At 37.7% G+C, this 19,401-nt stretch overlaps 1 protein-coding gene across 6 annotated transcripts in view; it reads left to right on the forward strand.

Annotated features, from left to right (window-relative positions):
- RAPGEF2 (Rap guanine nucleotide exchange factor 2) overlaps nucleotides 1–13,699 on the forward strand; it is a 311,585-nt gene extending 297,886 nt beyond the window's left edge. For 3 of the 6 annotated variants that reach the window (XM_027866834.1, XM_027866835.1, XM_027866839.1), the window contains 5 exons: nucleotides 682–804; nucleotides 2,839–3,064; nucleotides 4,571–5,133; nucleotides 9,707–10,012; nucleotides 11,579–13,699. In XM_027866834.1, the coding sequence (XP_027722635.1) occupies nucleotides 682–804; nucleotides 2,839–3,064; nucleotides 4,571–5,133; nucleotides 9,707–10,012; nucleotides 11,579–11,604 (1,244 nt within the window). In that variant the 3' untranslated portion in view covers nucleotides 11,605–13,699. The remainder of the gene's footprint in view (nucleotides 1–681; nucleotides 805–2,838; nucleotides 3,065–4,570; nucleotides 5,134–9,706; nucleotides 10,013–11,578) is intronic. The other 3 variants (XM_027866837.1, XM_027866840.1, XM_027866836.1) reach the window with 2 other exon arrangements.
- The last annotated feature ends 5,702 nt before the right edge of the window (nucleotides 13,700–19,401 follow it).

Below are 19,401 nucleotides of genomic sequence, written 5' to 3' on the forward strand. Positions count from 1 at the left end.
AGTTGTACAGTGTAAGATTATTGTACTGTAAGATTATTCTTCAGTAATTTGGCTACAATGTCTGGTTGATTTCTACCCCCTCCCCCAGGTTATTATATTAAGAAGAACTTAAAGCATGTGGTTTTTGGTTTTTGTTTGGTTTGTTTTGTTTGAGAATATACCAACACTGCACTTTTTTAGGGTCTTACTTGGATTTCAATATATGACAAATTTCATTTTCTCAGAAACAGACAATTAATTTGGATTAATAAACATTTCATGAGGAAGAATGGTTTAAAGAACAAATGTTTCACATATCTCCTGGTTTCCTTTTTCATCATATTAACTCAGGTCTTGATTTTTTTTTTGAGGAGACAGAATATCTTTGATAATTTGAAATTATCGTATAATAGACTAGCAAGTAATCCTTTTTTTTTTTTCCAGTTAACCCCCAAGGGCACTTTCTCCTCCTACATTTTTCAAAATGATATGGACATTAAACTAAAACCTCAACTTGTTTGTCACCTTTAGAAAGGGAAAACAAGTAAAATAAAACCTAGCATTCATTTCACTGAAATGACACATGCCTGATGGTGCTTGGATGTCAAGAAGTTAAACCATCTGCGCATTTTTGCACAGGTTATCAATCTCTAGTGTCTCTATCAAATAGGTGTCTAAACTCTCTTCTCATCCTGTTGTTAGGTGGCAGTGGCAATCAGCTGAGATCTTATGGCTCCAGACAGTCGGACCTAACCAGTTCCTCCTCTTCTCTTGGAAGTGAGAACAGTAACAAGAATAACAATGCACCACGGACCTATGGGATAGGTGGGGTTAATAGAACCAAAAGTGGGGTGGGAATAACAGGAATCATCTCACAAAATTGGATAGCAATTTTAAAGAGAATGGGGCAGTTCTTTCAAATGGCCAGTGCTCTCTGTAATTAAATTTTTTCTAGGGTTTTTTTTTTCTTGTTTCAATTTTTTTTCTTTTTTGAGGAGAATATACCATGAAGGCTTTCAAAATTTAGACCAAGTCTGAGATCTCAGTATAATTGTATTTAGTGAGCATTTTAGGAATTGAGTCATTGTTTTAAACTTATCAAGACCTGTGCTTTTTTTGAAAAAGGAATCTGGAAGTCTAAATTTAATAAATAGATGGGAAAACAATGTTTTGAAGAGATAGAGGCAACATGGTATAATATAATAATAATCATTGACCTCAAATGACTTGAGTTATAATCCTAGCTCTGCCGCTTACTTTGCCATGTTGACCCTGGCCAAATCACTTGATCTTTTTGAGCCTCAGTTTTCTCATCCATAAAATGGACATAATAACTGTCTAAGGATTTGGGGTGGTGGTGGTGAGGCAAGTACTTTGTAAGTAGAAATTGTTATTATAGTGCCTACAAAACTAGTATTTTTAACTATTTAGTGACAAATTTTTCACTTACTGTGTATATTTGTATTATTCATATACATCTTATGAAGCTAGAAAGTTAAGCAGCATTAAGCTTATCATTGGAAAACATCAATAACATGTGAAAGAAGTCAAAGCTATCTTCTGACTAGAAGAAGTTAGGAGCTCTTCATTAAAAGACCATTCATAGCTTTACTCTTGCTGGCATTTAAAATGCTTTTTGGCAACTCAGTAGGAGTGACAGGACAAATGATGACATGAATTGGGTATTTGCTGAAGAGTTTTTATAAAGGATGCTGTGTGCATCCAGCACTACCCTTAATTCAGAGCATCTTTATATAATCCACTTCCTATTAATATAGGACAGATGTAGATGATAGTCCTGAAGAGTCAGAAGCAAATGATGACAACATATCAAGATCAATTTCCTAGAAGGGAAAAAAAGCAACTTGAGAAGAAAAGTGACCTTAAGTCAAAAATCTAAGTTTGCCTGTTTGAGTCACAGTTGATAAAATATTGGGAATTACTTTTGGAATTTGGGCACGCTAGAAATGTGAGAGCTATTATTGACCAGAACGACCCTGAAGGATTGTGGTCAAAGACTGGCCACAATAACACTTCTCACCTTGCTCTCTAGTATTATTAACCTCTGTAGATTGGACATTCAAAAGAAGGAATTTGGACCTGATCTGATGCTTTGCTCTATACTGTCTAGATACAGACAAATAATGTTCAAATGTCACAGGTTTATTTTCAAATAGGTTAAATACAATTTTAATGCTTTTCTCGCTTTCCTTCTCATTGCAGTACAAGTATATATCCTCTAGTACTATATGTTAATTTTTTTTTGCTTACCATATTTCCATACTTTGGAAAATTGGACATTTATTAACTATCCTATAGCTCTTATACAATATACACAGAGAAGAGCATACCTGAAAATTGAATTATTGCATGCCACATCAAAAGTTCTAAAGATTAAAAAATGACCTGAGTGGAAAATTGGAAAATGATTTTTTTAAGAAAAGACAAAAATCACAAGATATTTAAATTTCACAAACATTTTATGTAATAGCTAACCCTATTTATGTTTTCTAAGTTAAGCAATTTGAAATAATCAATTATTCTGTTTCTCAAAAGCCCACTGATAAGCATATTTTATAGCTGAAGAAATCAAGGCATTATAAGTCATTGGTGAAGCTCAGATTCCATTGCAGGTTCATAGCTCAATTTTAAATAGTGCTTTCCTGAATCCTTCATTGAGGAAGTCAGCCTACATTTGACCTCTTTGTCACTTTCTCTCGATGCTTAAAACGTGTTACTTTTTTTTCTTCCGTTCACTGGTGTTGTTTTTCAATTTCTTTCCTTACATTTGGTGTTAGAATTCGGGTTATTTTCTTATGCTTGTAGTCACAGATGAATGTGATTCTCTTTCCTATGCAGGTTATACTTTGGCTCCAAGTGGCACTGTGGATAATTTTTCAGATTCTGGTCACAGTGAAATCTCTTCCCGATCTAGTATTGTCAGCAATTCTTCCTTTGACTCAATGCCAGTGTCACTGCATGATGAGAGGAGACAGCGGCATTCTGTTAGCATTGTGGAAACTAATCTAGGTATGGGCAGAATGGAGAGGCGAACTCTGCTTGATCCAGATCAATATAGCTTAGGGTAAGAATCTTTCTATGCTTTCATTTTTTGGGTTTTTTTTTATGCTTACATTTAAAAATTGTTTTTAAAGTTTTCTTTTCAAACTTTATGGATTTTTTCTCAACTTAAAACAGATTCTCTTTTTTCCTCCCAGAAGCTCACTTCCGTTCTTCCAAGGTCTAATGAATCCATGTGTTCATTGATACTCACATCACTGATACCAATAGCAACTCTTTCATGCCTTCTCATTGTGTGCAATTCTTAACCATGTCTTTTTAGAAGTCTTCTAAAAGGATCCACACAACATACTTAGAACCCTTAGCTTCTTTTAATTGGCACTGAGGTACCAATGCCTGGCACATAATAGGTGCTTAATAAATGCTTATTGACTGACTTATTGGCTCAGACTATCCATCTCTAACCATCTGTCATATAATTCTTGTTAAGAGACCATCCAACTTCCTTTTCCATTTATACACTTTTTCAGCTGCTTTTTTTTAATAACACTTCTTGCTTAGGAATCAGTAATACTCAGTGCAATCTACTTATACCCACTATGCATTTTTATCATTTTCCTTTGTAATATAATTTTCCTTCTTCAGAGATCATGGTATTTTAGGTAAGGTCCCAGAGGGGAGGGGCCAGTTTGGTGTTTTTTTGGTTTGTGTATCCACAGTAGATAGCACACTGCCTTGCACATAAAATAAATCTAATAAATGCTTGTGGAATTGAAATAGATCTTGATGTTAAAGAGATGGGTTTTTGCAATCACGAGCAGTCTGATATCATTGAGATCACTGTGCAGTTTTCTCTCAATTTAGTCCTTTATCTTCCTCCTTCAATTCAAAATGCTGTTTCTAACTTAGTCAGTCTTATTCAGACTTATAATCTTCTGAAATTCCTGTTCAAAATATAGACAGAAGCGGAGTAATTTGACAAGCAGCCTATTTTGCTGCATGTCATAGTCTAGGAAAGATTTGTTTTTCATTCACTTTGTTTTTCCAATGTGGATGGTTAGAACAATCTCACAGTATATGTGCTGGGAATATCTTCCTCTTCCCAAATTCCCATGCCATTCTAGAATACCTAGAAGAAGTTCTACCCCAGGCCATTTTTGTTGTCTTTTTAATAAGTTTCAAAGTCATGTTGAAGCTCATTTTTCCTGCTAGGTGTGTGTAACTTTAGAATCTATCTCAATGCTTTTTAATGAAATTGTTTCCGTAACCAGTCAGTCAGTGTATTAAGGCTACCATTGGCCTTGTGAGGCTAATCTTTAGCTGGAATGAGTACAGTCATTCCTTATAATTTTTTTTAATTTCATGGTATTAACAATAGGGAGAAAAAGCACATTAAACTTAATAATAAATTTTTCCCCTGGTGTTGTGGTGGGTAGTTAAGCTATCTTCGCTTTTCTTGACTTTTTCTCCCTACTATCCCACTCCCCCTAAAAAGAGATTTTTTATTGAGGATTTTTAAAATTTGTGATACTAGTAATATTTTTCTCCATTTTTGCTATTATGCATTCAGGTCCTATGCACCAGTGTCAGAGACTCGAGGTTTATATGCTGGGGCTACAGTGATTTCTTCCCCAAGTACTGAAGAACTTTCACAGGACCAGGGGGACAGAGCTTCACTGGATGCAGCAGACAGTGGCCGTGGAAGCTGGACTTCTTGCTCAAGTGGTTCCCATGATAATATACAAACTATACCGCACCAGAGAAGCTGGGAGACGCTTCCTTTTGGGCATGCTCATTTTGATAATGCAGGGGATGGTGCAGCCTTGTGGGCCTCCAGCAGCCCTATGGACCCAGTCATGTTTCCTGATCATAGCACAAAGTACAACAGACAGAATCAAAGTCGAGAGAGTCTTGACCAAGCCCAGTCAAGGGCAAGCTGGGCATCCTCAACTGGATACTGGGGAGAAGACTCGGAGGGTGACACAGGCACCATCAAACGAAGGGGTGGGAAAGATGTTTCTATTGAAGCGGAGACAAGTAGCATAACATCTGTCACTACAGAAGAGACAAAACCTGTTCCTATGCCTGCTCACATATCTGTGACATCAAGTACTGCTGCAAAGGGTCTTATTGGTAAGTTGGAATTGCATCTGATTGTCTATGTCCAGAATTGTACCTTCACTTAGAGGATTGTGCCACTTTCAGAACTACAGCATTATCAAATTGCCTTATAATTGAAATGGGTCCCATGCAGCGGTTTGAGATCTTCATGTGATTTAGTAGTGGTTCAAAAGTCGACTGTTAAAAGCCCTGTCCCTATTGATAAGCCAAGATGACTAGACTAGAAAAATCATGTTGGATTTTCAATGGTGCAGGGGTTTTAACATTTTAAGAAAGTCTCTAAACTGCTATATTTGGGTTCGTGTAAATATTATTAGCACTTTGCAGTATACATCTTAGAGAAATTTTATGTTTGTATCTAGGCAAAGGAATTTTTGTCAGGTTTTTTTTTTCTTTAATGGGGGAAAAAAATTTCTTCACCACTGTCCAGTATTGTTCTGTGTCCATGATCTCAACCTCTGAAATTCACTTCTCATCATAATCTCCTATCCTTCTGCTAAGGATTCTGACTTTAAATTTGCTTTTTATTCCCAATGTGATCAGCTATCCTTGTTCTTCCGGTCAATTACTGTTATTCTGACTTCATTTTCCTTTCTTCATAGTTGATGATTTAAAGTTAACCAGTTCAACAAGACAGTCTTCTATGCTTGAATCTTTTGCTCTCTTGCCCTTCCACTAGTCATACTAGTCCCACATCTCTGTTATCTTCCCACCACCCCAAAGACCCATCTTATGAGCTCTTGGAGGACGTCAGCAACGGGGCCCAATACATAGTAATGTTATTAGGCTTCAGATAGGACCTGACAGTTCTTTTATTCATTTCTGGTGGCTTTCTGTCATACTCTGTATAAATGCATGCTCCCAAGTTTTTTCCTCAAGCTCCCATTTTTTTTTCACCAGATGACCTGGCTTTCCATTTTACCAAAACAAAACAAAATTGTTCCATACCTGGAATTATAGAACTTTACCTATTCTCTCTTCTTTTGTTGTAGTTCATGTGGATGAAGTATCTCATCATCTTGCTGTTTTATCCTTAATTGTATCCCCTCCCTTTTCTTTCAGGGATTATTATCTCTCTTATCTTTCCTGTCCCTTTGTGTCCTTATTTCTTCACTGATGCCTGCAAAAAACAAAATGCTTACATTTCTCCTATCCTTAAAAAACCTATTTTTGACCTTCTCATCTAAAGACTTTGTCTTGAATCTATCTGTCTTTCACTATACTAAAATTATAGAAGGAATGGCGTGTACTCACTGCTTGCATTTTCTTACCACCCACTACATCCTCAGCCCCTTGAAATGTGGCATACCAACCCATCATTCCAATCAAACCACTCCTTCAGTTCTTTATCCAGTTCTTTTTTCTCAGTTCTTGTCCTCCTTGACTGTAGTTTTTGTCGCTCTAGTCAAATGAAGCTAGCTAGTTTGCATGAAACCTGCACAGGAAATTTTCTCCCCGGAAGTCAGCAACTCACCCGTAATTTAACAAGTGACTTGGCCATGGGCATAAACTAACAAGGCTCAGAAGAAGGGTTTGAACCCAGGACCCCTCCTTGAGTTCTTCCAACCCTCGGCAGCTGAAAGTGATTTTCTTCTCTTCTCATACATTATTCAGCCCTTTATGCAGATTTCTGCTTTACTCCCACCACTTTTTGTCTCTTCTGTTTTTCCTGTCTGTGGACATGTAGCATGTAAACTCCTTCCAGCAAGGACCGTCTCGTTTTTACTTTTACATTCCCAGTTCCATGTACACTGTCTAACTTGTAGTGGGCGCTTAATAAATGTTTGTTTAATTGAAATGAACCAATCTCGTGGACCTTGGTACCGATGGCACCTATGGTGTATAGTTTCTGTGGGAAACTCAGTGCATGTGTTATTAAAATGTGAATGTAGACATAGAATCAGGATCTCTGAATATCGTCATCTTACATGTCTCTCCCCTCAGCAAAGAAATTATATTTCTTTTGTCCTTCAAAAGATTAGAATTGTTTATCAAATTTGTATCCTGTAAAGTCGAATAGTGGACACTTAATACATTCTAATGTTTTTTCTGAAAGCTATGGGAAAAAAAGGGAAAGAATCAATGAAAAATATTTATTAAACATTCACCATGTGCCTAGCACTGTCCTGAGCACTGAAGTTACAAATACTGAAAGCAAGCCAGTCCTCTCCTCAAGGTGCTTACTTTTGTATAGGGGAGAGAACACATAGGTTCGACAAGAAAAGGGAGTATGCTCCGAACAGTGACAAAGATGGTAAGTAGAATGATAGGACAGTCCATTAAGAATGGAGTTTAAAGAAGTGTCAACATTTTTTTTTCCTTTTTTTTTTTTTAGGCAATTGGGGTTAAGTGACTTGCCCAGGGTCACAGAGCTAATAAGTTGACAGTGTTTGGTCTGAGGCCAGATGTGAACTCAGGTCCTCCTGACTTCAGGGCCGGTGCTCCTGCACCACTTAGCTGCCCCAAGTGTCAACATTTTTGAGTATGGCTGAACCAGATTAAAATGGAATTGGGAAATATTTAACAAAATAAATAAAAATACAATAGAACATAAAGTGGTGTTAATAAGTGGTTTTCTAAGTCAAAAGCCTGCAAGGATCCTTATATACAGTTTAGTGGTCCCTGTTTCTATTTGAATTTGACAACACTGCTTTAAAGGAAATAGTAAAATAGAAAATCAAAACCTTTTTCTTTAGCTATGTGTACATATGTCAGTTTATTATTCAAGAAATGATACTGAAGGGATTTGGTTGGAAGAAAATTCTTATCTAACTTTTCTTTAATTGGCATGCTTTTTTAAAAAATCAGTTTTGTGTAATTTGCTGTTGAATTCTCTAGTTTGCTTTTTTTGGGTCCTAATTCATTGTTTCTCATAGTGAAGTCTTAGAGCTCTAATTATAACATGGATTCATTCCTTATGGAAACTTTAGGGCAAGGGCCTTTTCTTTGTGATGGATGTCTTTGGCAGTCTGGTGAAGCCTATAACACCCTCCCAGATGAATGTATTTAAATGCACATAACATAAAATGTACAATATTATGAAGGAAACCAATTATATGAAATAATGATTGTAAAAATAATTAACAAATTTGCAGACCCCTTTGTTAAAGTCCTGCAATAAATTCTTCTGAATTAATCATTGAATCCTAGAATCTTAGCATGGAGGTAAGGTAAAAAGGAGCCCTTCCTTTTTTCTTTCCTAGAAGGTGTGACTCAATTTTTACTAGTGTATGGTGGGTAGTCATCTCCATTTCAGTGAAAAATGAGGAATTATGGCCCTCTCTTCTCCCCATGTTTATGTTTTTAGTTTCCCCCAGTTCCCATGCTATGTCAGAATGAGAAAAACTAAGTTGTCTTGCTGTACTCAAAAAGCCAACAATGTAATCATAAGCTTTTGCCCTGCCCTCAAGGTCAACTGAAAACCCAAACTGGCTACCCCCATTTTTCCTTGACGTTTACTACATATACATTGGTGGAGTTGGAAAGGATGTCAGAAGTCATCTGGTCCAACCCTTATCTGAAGCATGTATCCCCTTTATCCTTCTTGATAAATGGTCTTCCAGTTTCCACATAAATACTTTTATTGACAGGAACTCAAGTGCTTCCATTTTTGAATAACAAACAGAATAAGTTTAAATTGGGGTGGGGAAAGAAGAAAAGTAGAATTGTATCTAAGTTGGTTTCCTTGTATTTTATGCTTTAAAAATGTTATTCTTAGAAGAGGCCAAAAGACCTCACCACTGTACTATGTACTATGTACTAAAAAGGTTCAAAGGGCCTCTGTTCTAAACCTTCTTTCTTATAATATCTCTTTCAAATATTTGAAGACAAGGATTATGTCCCCTCTAAGACTTTCCTTCTCAGATTGAGATGAAAGTCGTTCCATTTTCTCCATCAGAGATTATACCTGACCCTCATATACCAGACATATTCCATGTGATTCTTGAAGCCATGGCAGAGTTTGAGGGTACTGAGCAGTCAGAGTCATGCCTATAGAGCCAATATTGGAGGTCCCTTGGAGAAGCTCCATTTGGATCTATAGCAGGAACAGGAATCCTTAACTTTTTTTGTATTGTGGTCTCCGTTGGCCTTCTGGCCAAGTCTGTGAACCCCTTCTCAGAACAGTGTTTTTAAATGCATGAAATAAAATATGTAGGATTGCAAAAGATACCAGGTGTATTGAAATTTGGTTATATATGCATATACATGTGTGTGTAAGTAAAACAACTAAGTTTATGAACCCCCTTAAATCTTTCCATGGATCCTAGATACATGAAAACTTTTGGTCAATAGGCTGTAAAAGAAAGTTCCCCACTTCTCCCCTCCCCCTCAGAAAAACATCCTTACTACCACTGGAGTCAATTCACAAAACCAGTCCTAAGGATTTTATTTTGAACTCATCTCCCATCGTCTCTCTAGGAGCTTACATTTCCCAAAACAGATCAAAGTCTAAAAATCTATCTAAGGCCGACTTTATGTTTCCTTTTCCATCTGAAGTTGAACTTGAGTCTGACTGATTGAGGGGGATCTGCTTTCTGATTGCCAAATCCTATTTTCTCATAATGGTACATTGTTTTAACTACAGCACGAAAGGAAGGCAGGTATCGAGAGCCACCACCGACCCCTCCAGGCTATGTAGGAATCCCCATCACTGATTTCCCAGAAGGACATTCACATCCAGCCAGCAGGAAACCTCCAGACTACAATGTCGCACTCCAGAGGTCTCGAATGGTGGCCCGGACGTGTGATACACCTGGGCCCTCCACATTACAGCAACCGCACAGTCATCCAACAAACCGGCCTGTGAACAAACCTCAGTGGCATAAACCAAATGAGTCAGACCCACGCCTGGCTTCCTATCAGCCTCAAGGGTTTTCCACAGAGGAGGATGGTAATTTAATTATAATCATTTACATTTACATAGCACAGGAGATTTACAAAGCACTTTATAATTTTAAAACCTTGAAGATATTGATATTATGTGTATACACATGTGTGTTTAAATGTGTATATACATGTGTGTGGGGGGAGCAGGCAGCATGATCTTTTTTAAGAATTTTATAGCAAAGTAGATGAAAATGCCAGTCAGATGATGATTGGGACAGCACAGGACAGGCCTGGGCGGTGAATCTCTCATATCATATACTAACTAATATTTCCAGAGATATGAGCTTGTTGATTGCTCTGGTTTTTGTTCCCTTTCCTTCTCTGGCTGTTTTTTTTTTTCCATTAATGCTGAACAGATATCATAATTGGTAGTGCCCAAAAGTTATCTTAAGACTTCAATAGTCACTATATGCATGATTGGTTTCCTTGCATAACGCTCAAAAAAAAAAGGACTTCCTGTCTGTCCACTGGAACTGAGAAACTTTTACAAGGAAGATGTGATGTTCTTGAGGTGAGGAGGAAGAAGGGAGAGGTGTTGAGGTTGGATGGGTTAGGAAATCAAAAGGCCTTCATCTGATCAGCCTCTGGCTTTTACAGTTTAATATATTTTCCACTTCCTCCCTTGAATAAACAGAAATAATTCTGACTATTCTCATACAAATGAAGTAGACAAACTGAAGGAATTATCTAAATAATTTAGGCTTCAAAATATTGAACTTCATTTGTCTAAATCCACTACCTCATTCTGTGTAGAGCTGGCTACTGCTAGTTTAGAAAAAAGTTTTCAAAAATAATCTCTGCATTTCATTGGCTACTGAAAATTCTAGATGAAAAAACTTCCACAGTTAGTAACTCACAGCTTTAGCCTTACCTGTGTCCTGAATCTTTAGCAGAACTTTAGGAATATTTCCATTTGTCAAATAATAATGGACATCTGAGGTCCCTCTGTGGAAGTAATCTGTTTTCATTGACCACATTTCATGAGGGTCTGATGAATAAATGTAAAACCTCATAGACTGACAGATGGTAACATGTTTAGCAGTAACTGTAATGAAATCCTTGGCTTCCTCTCTGGGGATTTCAGAGATTAGTGAACTTTGACATGCTGGGATAGAAATGTTGGGCAGGGAGAGGACTTGGAACTGTTTTTGAAAACCTCCTCTCCTTTAGCTCTTTCACATCCTAGTTCAGAGGAAAGACACAGGAGCTCTGAGGTTAGCATTAACTATACAGAAAGAGCGAGGAAGCTGGAGGCAGAAGATCTGGGTCCCGATCTCACCCACCACTGTCACTACCCCCGTGACCTTGGGCAGGTTCCTCATCCGTGAAATAAGGGCTTTGTACTAAATAAGCGCTCTGAGCCTTTCCAGTTCTAAACTGGTGATGCTCTGATCAGTGGATATGGAGATTACTTTACATTGCATATATGGGAAGTAATTTTATATTGAACAAATGGTGACTGTTGCATTGGCACCTAATTGCGCTGTAAATGTTTGTTGAGCTAAATTGAAAATTTTCCTTTGTTGATTTTCCTTTTTTTTTTTCCCTCCCACCTGTTTTGTGTTTACAGAAGATGAGCAAGTCTCTGCTGTCTGAGAATTGGGGCTTTCCTGGATCCAGAGTGAGCCACCTAAAAAAGGAGAGCACAAGAAGATGTCCCTAGTGTAGGAGCCTTGGAACTCCAATCCAAAGGATGGTGGACCGATTTGCCTCCTTCCCTGCCTTAAAGCAGCATGGGGCTTCTTCTCTCCCTTCTTCCCCATCCCTCTTGCATGTGAAATACTGTGAAGAAATTGCCCTGGCACTTTTCAAACTGTGTTGCTTCAAATGCCCAGTGCAGCCTTCTCCAAGCCTCCCACCATCACTGTCTACCACCTCATGCGATACCATTCCAAATTCCAAGATCTTCACGGAATCCAGGTGATTCACTCGGGCTGCACTTCTTGATGCCCAGAAGGGGTGTTTTGTTTTGTTTTGTTTTTAAACCTTCCTTTGAGATTTTAATCAAAATCCTAGCACTTGGTCTCATTGGGGGTAATGAGATAAGCCAGCCATTGAAACGATTTGGGGCCTTTAACCTACCAAGGAAGAAAAGCAAAAACATGATGAAATACTCTTAAGTTCAGTGCTCGTTTGCTTGTTTACAATGCCTATTTTTGTTATGGTTTCTAAACATTGTGTTGCGAGAGTAAATGTTATTACATATGTGTAAGAATTACAGTATTATTTTGTACCTTTTTAAAGTAGAGTTGCCAGCCTGGGTTTTCTAAAACCAAATAAACCAGACATGGTGTAGCTATACAGAGAAGCATAGGAGACCCAGCTAGGAGATGCTGTCTCTCTTTGCCCTGGTAACCTGCCCCAGGAAATGCCCCATCCTGGACGCATGAAATTTTAGCCAGTCATTAAATTACCAAGATTCCTCCCCACCCCTCACTCTCTTCCCCCATGGGCAGGGCCTTTATGCAGTAAGCATTTGCACGTATCCAGTAGAGGGAAATAGGACTTTCTGTGTCCTGTGTCTGAGCCTTGTGGAGCCCAGGAGAACTTTCCTTTACAAGGAAGATCCTGCTTCAGGAAGATGGATGGCAACCCCACCTTTTAAGTTATATTTCTTTGACCTTTTTGTTGTTGTTGTTGTTGTTGTTGTTTTTGTTAATTTAGAGATTTAGTTATTTTCAGAAAAAAGTGATAACTGGATAATGTTGCAGTAAAAGCAGCTTGGGATGTCATGGCTTGATGCCAGCTGTTTGAACTGCTTTCTGAGTCAGTCTCCCTCTTTTGGCTTGGTATTAAGGAATCAACAAGCCTATTAAGTGATCAAAGATAAACAACCTGGTTAGATATGCCTGCCTTTGCAATACAGACTCCTCACTGAAAGATGAGACTGTTCAGTGGCTTTAGAAACACTGCATGTGTAGAGAAAGGCCTCCGTGTAGCAACCACCTGCTCACAGCTGCTATTAACCCCATGACTGAAATGACCCCTCCACTCTATTTTTGTGTTGTTTTTGCACAGACTCCGGAAAAAAGTGAAGGCTGCCAATCCGAGTAGTACTCAAATGTGAGGAACTGCTGGTCTTGGATTTTTTTTTTCCATTAAACTCAGCTGATCATATTGATCAGTAGATAAAACGTAAATAGCTTCAACTTTTAAAGTCAAATTGCAGTGATTTTTCACTGTATGAAACAATGTCAGTGCTTTATTTAATAATCCTCTCCTGTAATCATGGCTTTTGTCTACTTGCTTATATATCATATTGTCAATTATGCATTTGTAATTTTACATATAATATGCATTCTTTGCCGGTTTTATTATATAGGCTATGGACCTCATGTGCATATAGGAAGACAGAAATCTAGCTCTATCACAAGTTGCACAGATGTTATATAAGCATTAAGTAATTGTAGAACCTAGGACGGCTAAATTCAAGTTCACTCTGTGATGTCCAGTGCAGAATGTACAATTAATTAACTGGTGATTTCCTCATACTTTTGATACTACTTGTACCTGTATGTCTTTTAGAAAGACATTGGTGGAGTCTGTATCCCTTTTGTATTTTTAATACAATAATTGTACATATTGGTTATATTTTTGTTGAAAATGGTAGAAATGTACTATGTTTATGCTTCTACATCCAGTTTGTACAAAGCTGGAAAATAAATAAATATAACAGAAGGCATTGTCTCTATCCTTAATGTGTCTTGGTGCATTATTGAAGTAATGATAAAAAGACTTTCCAACCTCACTCACCATGGAAGCAACGGTTAGGCATATGAAAGTAATACAGCCTTCCCATTGTGGGGGAATATCAGCCTCTTGGTCTTTTTTTAATGCAACTATCACCTTAAGAAAATTAATTTCAGTTTCATAGAATTGTAGAATCTCAGAGGTTACACATTGTATTCCATACCTTCGCCGGAATCCCCTCAACAACATCCCTGACAAGCAAGTTCTCATCTGGCCTCCATTTGGAGACAAGCAACTACCTATGGGGACAGCCCATCCTGTTTTCAAAGAATTTTATAATAATTACAAAACGTTTCCTCATCTTGAACCAAAACTTAAGCTCTTTGCAACTTCATTTACTCTGGCCCTCCAGATATTTGAAGATAGTGAATTCTTCTCTTATTTGGATTGACATCCAAATTCCCTAGGTCTTTTTTTAATTTTCAATTCATGGAATAAAACGAGCATTTCTATAATGTAGTATAGTAAAAAAATGCACATGAAACTACAAATCTATTATGTACAACTTGCTATTTCTTTTAAATATATAATAAAGTTATCAAGTAACTTTCTTTTTTTTTCCACCACATCCTTGGGTGAAATGGTTTCCAGTACCTGCACCATCCTAATAGCCCCTTTCTAAATGTGGTCCATTTTGCCAATGTTTCTCCTATAATGTGGTGGTGCCTTTGAAAATAAGGACATTATTAGCATGTCCTATCTTCTGGCACATCCCCCAGCATCACAGAGTTTAAAATTTTGAAGGTAGAATCCAGAGACTATTCAGTGCTGCTTAGTTCAACCCTCCCTTACCTGAATAAAAATCCTCAATGCCACTAAGTGGTCTCCCAACCTTTGCTTGAAAACTGCCAATGAAGGAAGGCCACACTACCTCTAGAAGTAACCTGTCTACTTTTGGATGATGCTGTTTTTCTTTATATTTACACCTAAACCTGTCTGCAGCTTCTGCCCCATTGCTTTTAGTTGGGCCAACTTGAGCCACACAGAAGAATTTTAATCCATCTTCCACAGGAGCACCTTTCAAATGCTTAAAAATAATATGGTGCCAGTTGACTGGCCAGAACCTAGAACTTTGCTGATACTCTTTTCTAAACCATTTAATGCTGTTAGGGTTGGTAGCTGACTGCAAACGAATGGGTCAGTAACCTGGACGTGATATCTGTGATCGATCTAAGCTTCACAACTGGATATTATAATCTCTTATCAAAACTCCAGTCCTATATCAGCAACTGCTTTTTGGATATCTCAAATTGAATGTCTCATAGGCTTAAAATCAACATGTACGTGTGTGTGTGTGTGTGTGTGTGTGTGTGTGTGTGTGTGTGTTATATCCCCTTCTCTCCACTCCCTCAGCCATAATCCTGATCAATCCTAATTCAAGTCTTCATCATCTGTCATCCGAACCATTCCAACAATCTTCTAATGATTCTCCATCTTCTACTCAGCTGCCAAAGTAATTTCCTAAAGTGCAAGGCTGACCATATTCTCTCTCACACCCCACCGCCAAAATACCCACCCTACACAATTAACTCTAGTGCACTTTATTATTTTCAGAATTAATTATAAATTCATGTAGTGTTTAAAGCCTGGCACATTCCTGCCTTCTCAGCCTCCTTACATCCTACTTCCTTCCACTCACACTCTGATCCGGTTACACCTTCCTACTTGGTGTACTTCATACAAGACAATTATTCTCCCATCTCTGTGCCTTTAAAAAATTTTTTTATTTATTGTATTATATTTATATATACTATTTATTATATTACATTGTATTTTATTATATATTATATAAATATATAATTATTTTATTATATTGTTTTATAATGTTTATTATATTATTGTTTATAAATTTTAATTTATGGAATAGGACAAGCATTTCCATAACAGTATAATTTTTTAAAAAAGGATAATTGCACACAAAACTACAACTCTAGTATGTACAACTTGTTATTCCTTTTAAATATATAATAAAATTATGTAAATTTCTTTTTTTTCTTTCCTCCCCCCCCATGGCTAGCATTGGACATATGTACATATGTAAAATCATTCTATGCATATTTCTATTTATCAGTTCTATGCCTTTTCGCTTTCTATCCTCCATGCCTGGAAAGCTTTGCCCCCTCACTTCTGGCTCTTTATTTCTCAGGCTTCTTTCAAGATAGCTCAAATCTCACCTGCTGCAGGAGACTCCCTCAGTAACTAGTGCTTCCCCTCTGAGGTAACTTTTATATGTATCTAGTTATTTACATGTTTCCTCCATCAGAATGTGAATGAGGGTTGGGCGGGTACTGTTTTTGCCTTTGCATGCATAGCACAATGCCTGGTACATAGTAAATTCTTAATATTTATTAAAATTGTTGAATTGTTAAATATTAAATGATTGGCTGACCTCAGAGGTCATCTAGTCCAATTTTTTCATTTTGCAGATGAGAAAACTGAGGCCAATGGGAGGTTAAAGGAGGACTTTTCCAAGGTCATGCAGATGGCAAGCATCAGATGGAGGATTTTAACTCATCCTCCAACTAAAGTTCATGTTCTTTCTGCTGTCCCACACTGCTTCCCTTCTGATGTAGAATCATCTAAAAAGTGGATTATTTAAAGGTCCATTCCTCATTTTCATACTATCACTTTATGTTGGCCAAGTATAATTTTTCCAAAAAATCTCATCGTCTTCCTCCACAAAATTGCCAGCATCATAATCAAAACAATATGTCAACTTAAAAAACATCTATGGTTTAAAAGGCATTTTTTCCCCTACTGTGAGCAAGGATAGATTTGTTATGACATGCACCAGTGGTTTCTATCCTCAGCTCTTCCAACCTTCTTTTTGTGTTCTTCACAGTTTTTCAGAGGTTATCAACAGTAGTTTGCGGTCTCACCTACTAGTTGAATTAACAGGAGTGCTATAATCTCTCAAATTGTTAGCAGTAAAAGTAGTGACAACCTTTGTGTTGCTGTATCTCTTTATGGATCATTACTCTCAGGTTCATGACAAGCTAGAAGGCTCTTTCAACCATGCTTTTCATGCATGGCTTATGTTCTCCCTTTAAAAAAAAATATTTTATTGATACTATTTCTACATTGCTTCCATTTCCCAATGACCCTACCTCTATTCCCCCACCCCTGACACAAAACCTTATTTTGTAACAAAGAAGTACAATTAAACAAAAACAAACTACCACGTTGGCCAAATCTGACAATATATGCCTCATTCTGTGCTGAGAGGAAGGAGATGTTTCATTTGACAGTCCTCTAAAGTTAAGATTTGTGACTGCAATAATCAGGGTATTGATGTTTTTCAATGTTATTTCCCTTTTTATGTTCTCTTTTTCAAATATAGCTCCAGAAAAGAGAGGAGGTTGAATGGTCATTATGGAGAGTGAGGAGGAAGTCAAATTGGCTTCCATGTCGTTTCTCCAAAAAGCAGAAGCCAATCTGGAGCTGAAAAATGATACCATGGGAAGCAGTCAAGTCTATATCATTTAAGTCAATGTATTATTTTCTGCCTGTTTTGGGAGGGTAAGAGCTTTAATTTAATGAGAACATCCAATTACTATAAAGGGAAAAAAAAAAGCCTTGAACTAGAGAATATTCTTGAGCTGTATTTTTGAATTCAATTAGGTTCACAAAGATAGATAGATAGACAGATAGATAGATAGATAGTCACTGTCTAGGTTTTAAATGGCCACTCTTTAATCACATTTTATAATAACAATATACATTTGTAAAGCATTTTTAAATTTGCAATGATATGACTAACATGGAAATGCGTTTTGCATGACTGCATGTGAATAACCTATATCAGATTGCTTGCCTTCTCAATGCGTGGGGGGAAAGGAGGGAGAAAATTTGGAACTTAAAAATTTTAAAAAACAAATGTTAAAATTGTTTTACATGTAATTAGAGAAAATAAAATATTAAATTTAAAAGAAAAATATCCATGTACATATATCTTTGCAAATTGATCATATGTATATATGCATATAAATTAGCTAGGTTGGTTCTCACAGCGACTTGTGAAGTAAATTTTCACTGTAACTGGCCTATTCACAGGGGGCAGTGACTCAGGAAGGACTTGAGGAGAGGGAACCTACATCTTGAGGTTGTATCCTATATTCCCTAAATCCCTGGGGTCTTGTGCCTGATTTTGAGGTTGAATGGATCTCTAAAGAAAAGGAGGATTGCAAGAGACCATCATGTAAGACCATGTTGGAGTGGAAGGGAATTGGGGCAGATTACTCTCTAGGGCTATTTGCTAAGAATCAAGACTGAGTAGCCTTAGCACATGGGTGGAAATTGTGTGAATTTGACAAAAACAGGCTAAAGTGAAGGGCCATAGTGAAATACATTGAAATACATGAAAGCCACATTATCTTCCTTCTTTTTCTCCCCATCATCTAAGTGGTGGTTGGGGAGCTGCTACCTTTTATCCACTCATTCATTCCTTCTTCCATTGTCCCAGTTTTTGACCACTTGAGTGATAAGTAGGGTAGAGAAGCCTAAGTCTTTTCTTAAGTTTTGAGTCATTAGCCTATGATGAAGCTTGTTGCAGGCTATTTGCTGTGTGTATAAAGAAGATAGGATAAGGAAAAAGAAGGTATTTCCTCTTTCAGAAAGGGGAGATATTTTGTTCAACAGAACTAAACTGGGGGCAGGAGCCACAGAAGCAAAGAAGAGCCTTTCATAAACTTTCAAGAAGAACCTGAGTTCCTATTTAATTCCCAGACGTATTTTCTTTTTCCTTAAGAAAGAAAAAAAAAAAGACAGTGATCCAGAAAGCATTGTTCTATGAGAAAGAAAACCACTTTAAGCTTGAGAGGCTATGAGGAGCAGACTTCCCACGACATGACACACTTTAAAACCCAGTCTCTAGGGAGCAGGGATGGGGAGGCGTGCAGCATCTTCAGGACATTATTTATTTGTGTGGTTGGAGAACTTTGTGTAGCTACTACCAGTTCTTGAGCCTGCTCACTAGCTCTCCCTGGTGTTTAGATAGGTATTATCATCCCTCATCTTTTAGATGAGGAAACTAAGGTAAAGAATTAAATAATTTATCCATGGTTTCGTAGACAGGAAATGTGAGATTTGGACCCAAGGGCCCCTTAATTCAATTCAATTTGACAAATATTTATTGAGAGTCTAATATGTAAAAAGTACCATGCTCGGCACTAGGAATACAAAGTGAAAAATGAAACACGACCCTTGCCCTCAAAGCGCATGAACAGAGAAGTAGCATGTACTTGGCTAGGTAAATACCTTCTGTAACTTGGCCTTTGGGCATACTCAGTTTGTCATACATGGAACTCTCTGGTCCCTTACCATGTGGGCTACCTGTATCTTTACAAGTAGTGTGACTGAGCTTTCCTTCCCAGCATGCCAAAGGTGGTGCTCACAGTTGCTGGGCCCTGCATGTACACCACCAACAGGACTGATGAAGAAGGGAGCGACTCTCCTTACCCTGCTTCCCTCTCTTTTACTTCAGCTCTGAAAAATGTCCCTGGACTGTTTGTTTCTGATCAGAGTTGTTTGTCCTCAGTTTCATGCACCAGAGTGGGTCCCAACCCATGGGTGGGGATGTTTAAGCCGTGGTGCCTTGGGAGCCAGGTTTGGGGTGTAGCAGCCAGCCAGGCCACCATGGACACC

Source organism: Vombatus ursinus, unplaced genomic scaffold, assembly GCF_900497805.2.
Source record: "Vombatus ursinus unplaced genomic scaffold, bare-nosed wombat genome assembly UNPS02014784.1, whole genome shotgun sequence".
Classification (NCBI taxonomy): Eukaryota; Metazoa; Chordata; class Mammalia; order Diprotodontia; family Vombatidae; genus Vombatus; species Vombatus ursinus.